Source organism: Zootoca vivipara, chromosome 12, assembly GCF_965207765.1.
Source record: "Zootoca vivipara chromosome 12, rZooViv2.hap1.1, whole genome shotgun sequence".
NCBI classification, from domain to species: domain Eukaryota; kingdom Metazoa; phylum Chordata; class Lepidosauria; order Squamata; family Lacertidae; genus Zootoca; species Zootoca vivipara.
The window spans coordinates 12,124,430-12,133,526 of NC_142595.1; the positions used below are offsets into that span (position 1 = coordinate 12,124,430).

General features: G+C 45.2%; 1 protein-coding gene and 1 non-coding gene across 2 annotated transcripts; one reads left to right on the plus strand and one right to left on the minus strand.

Moving 5' to 3' along the window:
- Positions 1 to 298: 298 nt before the first annotated feature.
- On the minus strand, positions 299 to 5,692 carry RPL23 (ribosomal protein L23). The gene is made up of 5 exons (XM_035136569.3): positions 5,666 to 5,692; positions 3,784 to 3,867; positions 2,794 to 2,922; positions 1,645 to 1,758; positions 299 to 425 (listed from the first exon to the last, which is right to left on the minus strand). Exons 1-5 carry the CDS (start codon positions 5,676 to 5,678, stop codon positions 343 to 345), a joined length of 423 nt encoding a protein of 140 aa, XP_034992460.1. The 5' UTR covers positions 5,679 to 5,692; the 3' UTR covers positions 299 to 342.
- A 1,323-nt stretch (positions 5,693 to 7,015) lies between these two features.
- TRNAC-GCA (transfer RNA cysteine (anticodon GCA)) lies at positions 7,016 to 7,087 on the plus strand. The gene has a single exon. It is a non-coding gene; the product is annotated as a tRNA-Cys (tRNA).
- Positions 7,088 to 9,097: the final 2,010 nt, after the last annotated feature.

A 9,097-nucleotide genomic window follows, 5' to 3' on the forward strand; every position in this document is an offset into this window, starting at 1 on the left:
GAAAGTTAAAAACAAAATATCCAAGAGGGATGACCCGTTACTGGACAAGTGAAAGGCCAACAGTCGAGAAAAGCTGTCCTTGTGAAGCTTTCATACTATTTATTGCATTTACACCAGGGAACACAAGGCACACATAGGGGCGCTCCAATTTATTCCACCAACCCTTTGAGATAAGATTGGGCTGGGAGAGTGATTGACTCAAGCTTTTTTGTCCAATGCTTCTTCTGTCTTCAGGAGCCAATAAGCCAACTCACAGAAACACCCTACACGAATTGTGAAGTTGCTACAAGTCAGCGAGTTTGCTACAACCACTTTTTTATTGGACTTTTTTACAAGACAGGTTTATGCAATGCTGCCAGCGTTGGAGGCAATCCTGGGCCACAGATCTGCACATTCCTTGGCTACGGGGCCTGTGATAGCAGAGCCTGGAGGGGGCAAAAATGGTAAAAAACAGTAACTATTAAGCACCGGCAAAGGAATTCCTATGAAACATATTTACTGAACTTGTATTTAATAAATTAGTCTTGGGAAGAAGTCATTAACACACTCGCATGGCGGCTTCAGCTGCAAAGCCAAACCTGAAGCAATCAATTCACAATACAGTACAGGATAGTCGACTCACAATTTGCACTCTTTTTACTTGCGCGATTGCAGCTTTATGGCTGGCCAGGTACAATTGCACAAATTAAACGCACGCAAGGGGGAGAGCTTAAAAGCTCTTTCCATGCTGGGTTTTCTCAGTGCAGAAAGAGCTTTTAAGTCAGGGGTAGGCAACCTAAGGCCCGTGGGCTGGATATGGCCCAATCGTCTTCTCAATCCAGCCCATGGATGGTCCGGGAATCAGCGTGTTTTTACATGAGTAGAATGTGTCCTTTTATTGAAAATGCATCTCTGGGTTATTTGTGGGGCATCAGAATTTGTTCCATCCCCCCCAAAAAAATAGTCCGGCCCCCCACAAGGTCTGAGGGATGGTGGACCGGCCCAAGGGGGGGGGGAAGAGGCCCACTGACTTCAGCAAGGTAGGGATGGTCACAAGGGGGCAGTACCGGGCTTGTCCTGATTACAGTACAGTAATACCTCGGGTTACGAACGCGATCCGTTCAGGATCGCAGTTCGTAACCCGAATAGTTCGCAAACCGAACGCGATGGGCGCCGCCATTTTGCGCATGCGCAAAGCGCGCGATCGCGTGCGCGCGGCGAAAACGCTTCCGGGTTTGCGCAGTTCGTAACCCGAACTGTTCGCAAACCGAGGTGGTCGTAACCCGAGGTACGCCTGTACAGGCGTACCTCGGTTTACGTACCGCTCGGGTTACGAACTCCGCAAACCCGGAAGTGTTTTCGACGCGCGCGTGTCCCGCGCATGTGCAGAAGCGGCGCGCGCGCTTTGCGCATAGCGCAAAAATCGCAAAAAACGCTTTGTGCATGCACAGAAGCACGCGCTCGGTTTGTGACCTTTTCGGGTTACGAACTGCGACCCGGAACGGATCGTGTTCGTAACCCGAGGTACTACTGTATATGCAATTTCAGCTTCGTGTGCAAACCCTCAGAACGCAATCCCTGCCCCAAGCCAGTTGCAAGCCTACTGTGGCTTTTGCAGGGGGCACAGGACTCTTTTGGCTTCCTACCCCAAGTCAGCAACCATACCTTTCATTTCCCCTTTGTTGTTTACTATGACCCCCGCATTGTCTTCAAAGTACAAAAACACCCCGTCTTTTCTCCTATATGATTTCCGTTGACGAATCACAACTGCCGGATGCACTGCAGAAAGGAAGAGAAATTCAGTACAAGCTGCCGAATAAAGAATATGCAGCACAGGTACACCACAAACCTTGGGCTTAAACTCAAAGGTAATATGCACCCTCCTAAACATCAATTTCCTTAGGGTTCTATAGAAGAGTTTGTATTTGATATCCCTAAGGATATAACCCCAAAGCGGCTAACATTTTCCTTTCCTTTCCTCCTCCACAACAAACACTCAGTGAGGTGAGTGGGGCTGAGAGACTTCAGAGAAGTGTGACTAGCCCAAGGTCACCCAGCAGCTGCATGTGGAGGAGCGGAGACGCGAACCCGGTTCCCCAGATTACGAGTCTACCGCTCTTAACCACTACACCACACTGGCTATATATGTGAAATATATATATATATGATAGTATATGTGTATGGATTATATAGGCTTACGCCTACCATTTATTTCAATGAAAATAAGAGGTACATAAGTTTCGGTAGATCTAGCCTTGACTCTGAAGCACGATTTCTAATGGACAGGACATCAATGCCCAGCATATTACTTAGCTTTAAACTACAGGACACAATTCACCTTTTCTTGCAGCAAAATGTTTTGGTTTTTTTTAGTGCAGCATAGATTTGGCTCTGGGCATAGCATCCAACACTAACAAGAGAATCGACTTGCCCTCTGGGAGACCAACACACACACACACACACACACACACACACACACACACACTGTGTGTATGCAATTAATTGTACATTGCATGACCAGACATTATGCTCCTAGGTAGTATTGAAGGATCTACTTAGCTAGAAACAAATCTGCTTAATTGTGAACAACAGCCAATTTATGCGCATCTTGGAAACATATGAATTAGAACATAATTTAGGTCAAATATTTTCCATGATTTTAAAATGACTGCATTCCATCTCTCATCAACACAATTAAGGTCACAACACTGTTCTCCCTTATGATCAGCTATTTTCTCACTACCCATAGTCCCAATGCAATTAACACAGTAAGGGGGCTTCAAATCCATGAATCCAGCTTCCTCCATCACCCACCTTTCTTCCTGAGCTCTGGTTTGCCTTTCTTGACAGTAGCCATTACCATGTCTCCAACGCCAGCAGCTGGCAGCCTATTCAGGCGCCCCTTAATCCCTTTCACAGAGATGATGTATAGATTTTTGGCCCCTACAAAGGAAACAAGAATCATCATTCTATTCACCCCGAGCCACGGTTAAAGAGACTTCCTCTTCAAGTATATGTGACACAACTGATTGAAGCAAACCAGCACAAGCTGTCACCTCACCCAAAAGTTGTGCTATTGCTGTACCCTTCTACGACAACTCCCTGGGCCACGGGAAAGCAGACCCAACAAGTGCTTTTCAGAAGGGAAAACCTGCTGCTTCTGCCCAGAATTACAATTTTCGATGAGCATTGCTGTTTAAGAGTCAGAAATGAATAAAGGCCGCTCCTTCTCACAAATTCAGAATGGAAAGAGATCAAGGCAAAGGAATTCACTTTCACCCCTCTCTCCCCAGCTAGGATCAAGAATCCATAGATCACCCTTCGTGGAACCCCAGACCGTGATATGCCACCATTCTGATTGAATAAAATGCCAGCCAACCTAAGAAGAATAGTAAGTTGCATGCTGATGCTTGCAACCCAAAATTTGAAGGTAAGCTAGTACTTAGATTGGCTGATGCTAGGGGTTGGAACTCACCTATCGGGGGGGGGGGGGAGACTGAATCACTAGCTCATCTAGCTCAGTATTTCTCTACAATGACTGGCAGCATTGATTGGCACCAGAATCCCAAGCCTGCTGGCCTTCTCATTCCAGCTGGAGATGCCACACATTGAACATAGGACCTTTTACATGCAAATGATAGGTTGTACCAAAAGAAGAACACTCGCTCCTTTCCACAGTTGCACAACAAAATTTTAAAAGAAGCAACAAAACTTCAGCACCGCAATGTTTCTCGTAATACAGCTTAAAAAAAAAACACAAGTGGGGTGTACTGTATTAATATATATTTTTCAGCTTAAACATACCAGTGTTGTCTGCGCAGTTTATAACAGCTCCCACAGGGAGACCAAGCGAGATGCGAAATTTCGCACCAGATGAACCACCACGTCCTGTTATGGAGACAGGGATGAAAGACAGAGTTAGCCAAGACGAGCCACCTATGCAATGTCTACCACTTTTAAGGTCTGCTTCGCTTCTCCCAAAACAGTGAAGGGTTTTCTCTCCACCCACAAGCCCCTTTTCTACACAAAACCACTCTTTCATCACCGCTGCCATGTCCAACTATTGTCTTGTTCAGCTCCAATAAACTGTACTGGTCTATTAAAATGAAGTAAACGACGAGTTTTAAAGAGTGATGCGCAAAACCTAAGCAGTTTCAAGCATGGCTACTTAAAACCTAGATAATTAATTTTAATAGGTGAAAACTTTCAGCTCTTCAAGACGAAGGAAATAAAAGAAAGCCTGGTACATATCTCACACCACCCAGGGAAACCCACCCTGTTTACCAGCTATGGGGAACTGGTGTGCTCCTCCAGATTTTGTGGAATACAATCTCTGTCACTCCTGGTGATTTGCCACACTGGCTGAAGATGATCACGGGAGTCCAATAATGTTCCGAGGGCCACAAGTTTCTATACCTGATCCAGCCACTCTTGGAGGCCCAACTACTACGATTTTAACATGCAATAAACAAGATTAAGGCTTACTGCTCCTGGATGATAAACATGATGGTATTGCATGCCTCTTCTTTCTAATTATTATATATTATATATATATTAACAGCACCAACAATTGACGCAGAATTGTAGCGCTGGGAAGGATCCTGAGGGTCATAAAGTCCAACCCCTGCCAATGCAGGAATCTTTCGCCCAATGAGCGGCTTGAACCCACGACTGCCTGTTTCTTATAGAATACAGGCCTCTGCCTTTTGGGGCTTACAATCTGAAATTCCACAGAAGAGAAAATAAACAGGGGAAGTAGCAGTAAACAGGGGAAGAATTATTTTTTAATAAAAAACTGTAGTTTTAACTACGATAGAGGGGGCTGCTGAATGATACTGACAATTTTACAACTTACAAAGCTGCTTTGGCGGCTAGGAAGACTAGGGCAAAGAATTTAGATAAATTAGCCATTAATTGTAAAGGGGGCTCTTGAGATCTGATTTACACAGTTCACATGAGACTCTCCTCTATTTTATCTGTCCATATACCAAAGGTTTCTGTTAGATTTGGTTGTGGTTTTATTCTACATTAAGTGTCTGCTGATGTTTTGGATGATGTCACGGCCCTTTGCTGGCACCATAAAAGCTAGATTTTTTGAACTTATGTGTTGTTGTTGTTTTAAAATAATTATACATGCTTAAGCTCAGTTACGGGATAAACCAGAGCAGGGCAGAAGACCAGGCGACCTTATTCTCGGAAGAGCATTCAGCACCCCACATACTAAAAGCGCTCTAGAAGTTACGAATCCTGCCCAAGTCTTCCTCTTAGGCCTATACCCAAGTACACGTATATTGAGCGCATGTCCTTCCTCTGCTTCCTTCTCCTCCATTCTTCTCCCCCAGGGAAATGTATTTTTGCTCGCTAACTCTGTACAGCTTCACGGGCGCGGACACGTTCCGGCACCCTATTCATGACAGCACGTCAGGATGCAACTCAAGCCCCTGAACGCGTGTTTGCTAAGGGTGCCAGCAAACACCCTCTTTCCCACCCGACCGAACGCTTCCCTTGGATTTCCAGGATTCCCTTCCCCCCACCCCACGGTATTCCACGCGGAAATACCCAGCCGCCGTGGCAGCCAAGGTCCCCACGCGCGCAACCCGCGACCAGGTGACTCCTTATCCCCGCCGTGGCGCCGGGATGGAGACGGATTCCGCGCCACCCGCAGCCCCGGCTCAGCAGGCCTCACCTCGCTTAGACATCTTGGACGGTCGGCGGAAAAAATGAAAAGGAAGCGCAAGGCCTGCCGGGAGAGTTAGTAGTTTTTCCTCGGGAGGCGCCCGCGTCACGTGAGGCGGCGCCCCTCTCACGTGATGGCGGAGGCGGAAATCAAAAGGCGCCGGCCGCAGCGCCACCTAGTGACCCGCACGTTTAACTGCAGCCGCTCTTCCCCTACAAACCCAATTCTGTTTCTCCGCGTGGTTTACTTGGAAGCAAGCGAACTTCAATGGGCGCTGCTCCCTTGTAGCCGAACAGAACCGTGCAGCCTTAAAAAAAAAAAGGGCTTGAACTGAAATGGAAGATTGTTTTGATTGATTGATTGATTGATTGATGGTAGACCGAGGGCGGTTGTTGGGCTAGATGACCGACTCTACAAATCTAAGGGTTTTGTACCCTTAGATTCTTGCGGTTTCATAAATTAAGTGATGTTAGTCGTTTTGCAAGCCGCCGCCACCCGCGAGCATGTGCAGAGTGACTTTCCATCATCGCCGAGGAACTGCGGTTCATCCCCCAAATGTTCCAGAGCTGCCAAAGCAATTCCACGTTGTCCCGAGACTTTGGGACAACACATGAATGGATAAAAGTATTTGATCGCTTCTCTGAGCATCTGAATCATAAAGTGGGAAGTGACCCGGCGCAGGGCTCATCTAGTCCAACCCCCTGCAATGCAGGAATATTTTGCCCGAGGCGGGATTCGAACCCAAGACCCAGAGTTTAAGACTCTCACGCTCTACCCAGGGAGAGACCCGTACGGATCGCAACTTGAAAGCAGCTCACATATCTGGGATTTGGGACTAAAGACTTCTTAGGAGGAGCCCACCTTAAATCCTTTGATTTATATTTTATGTAAATCATATATATATAATTTCTATGCCGTTTTCATTCCAATGCATCCCAAAGCGGATTACGAGAAACAAACAACAACACTATAACAAGTGCATCGCAAGTACAACATTGATCATAATATAACCAACAAATCACCAGTGAAACAATTCACAGCCTATCTATAAAACGCTGCTAACAAACCAGCAATTGTTAAACATAAATAAAGCTTTCACCTTTTTTTTAAGTATCTTAAATTGGAAATCAGTTGTTTCCCAGTGACTAATTGTCTTAAATTTGGAGACCGTAACCAGCTTTTGTTGTAACCGAACTAACGTTTAGCAGCAATTCTTTGACATTTGGTGCGCCGGTGTTTTGCAAACTCTGGCATTAGAGGGCGTTTCTCTGCTAAATCTCCGTTAATCCCTTTTGGAAAGAAAGACGCGATTTTCGACTCTGGTTTCCTTACGTTGATATCCAGCGTGTTGCCGGAAGAGGGGGTATAGCTCAGTGGTAGAGCATTTGACTGCAGATCAAGAGGTCCCTGGTTCAAATCCGGGTGCCCCCTTGGACTGATTTTTTTTGTTCCTTTGATTGCCAATTTAAGAGTTTGCAAGTGTAACGTTTAAGAACCGACTCAAAAGCCACGCGAATGGCCTACAAAAGAAAACTAGCGGTACGTGTCCATTTGAGCAGGAGGAAGCTTACACGATCGCAATGCACTACTGCGCCATATTCTCAAATTTTGTATTCTTGGCTGAATTAAACCAGAATTACACTCAGTGGCAAGTTCAGCAGCCACGGTCATAAATTAAAATTCTGTCTTCGTCAATCAACTCATTAATCCTTGCTCCCTTTGTTTCCATGTCTTTAAGCTGCGTGGTGGAAAGAAATCCAACAGGTGAAGCTTTATGGCACCTGCATTTCCAAGGAGGGAAAGGCTTGTCGTGCAATCACTCAAAAACACCACATCCTTGCACTTTGGATGGGAGCAGAGTACTGTACTTACTCATACTTTCTCTTTTTCTTTTATTTTTGAGACTGAACTGCTGCCTGCACCAGGGTTGGAGAGTTATGGGTCTCAAGGGGATGGAAGAAGGTGGAGGAGGGAGGCAGGTCTGCCATGCTTAAGAAAAATCCATGTCTTCCTGCTAAAGCAGCTGCTTGGAGCTTGAAAATTCAGCCCCTTTCCACGCGGTTAAGGGTGGAGGTGTCCTGCATTTCCGTTAACTTGCTAGCACAGTGGAAGAAAGTGCTTTCATCCTTTCCCCCCCACTTTGTTTAGTGTTCACCCCCCAACTGACCTCCACTAGAAGTTAGGCATCCCTGTGTGCAGTTGAGATTCTGCATGCACCCTTTGCTTTTATTTGATTGATTTATTTTATTGAATTTATATGCTGTCCTATACCTGGAGGTCTCGGGGTGGTTCACAGAAAATATCAACATAAAAACCATGCTATATATAATCAAAATAAGAATAGCAACCCAATAACCACCTCCCTCCCAAAAAAGAGTCACATTTTAAAAGGGCATTGGATGTCAATCAAATCAACCAAAGGCCTGGTTAAAAAGGACCGTTTTTGCCTGGCGCCTAAAGGTGTATATGAAGGCGCCAGGCAAACCTCCCTGGGGAGAGCATTCCATAGATGGGGACCTTAGGACAGCTCTTGATAATCTTTTTACACCAACAGGTCCTTGCAGTTGTTTAAACCGATTAACCCAGCCATAGGCAAACTCGGCCCTCCAGATGTTTTGGGACTACAACTCCCATCATCCCTAGTTAACAGGACCAGTGGTCAGGGATGATGGGAGTTGTAGTCCCAAAAATCTGGAGGGCCGAGTTTGCCTTTGCCTGAATTAACCAGTCACTTTAATGATTATTTGGATTCTTTTTAAACGGTGTTTTATTTTTAGCTGTGCGTTGCCCTGATATTTTATGATATGGGAGTGCAGAAACGCTTTGGATTAAAAACAAATAAATTGATGCATTACGGTTTGTGTGCGCAAGGCTGAAGAAAGCACTTCCCTAACCCAAACTCGCCGTTGCCTTCAAATTTTCACTGCAGCTTCCAGTAGTGTGCTTGAAAGAAGCAGAATGAGATGCGCTTAATTTGCATGCAACTGTAAAGGTGTTTTTTTTAAGCGAGGAAGATCAAAGGGAGAAATACAGTAAATGCATTTACAATAAATTCTCATCAACAGATGTTATTTAACCGCAGAACTATGAGTTGTGTGAGAGTTATCACCCCCACCATAATTTTGGGAATTTAACATGTACAGGCAACACATGCGGCTTCGCTAAGGCCTGATATATGATAATTTTGCGGGGCTTCAGCATCAGCTACCATAGGCATGGATAATGTAAAAAAGAGAGAGAGAGAGAGAGTTGTTGGCACTGCTTGAAAACAGATGCAGCTTCAGACCCCATCTTATTATTTTTATTTCTTTTGTAAAAAGTATACACCGCTTAATTGCCAAAAACAAAGAAACCCTCAAAGTGGTTTACAAAAATGCATGGGATGTTTAAAGAAGTATCATACCGTCATGGCTTTCCCCATAATTCCTGAGAACTGTAGCT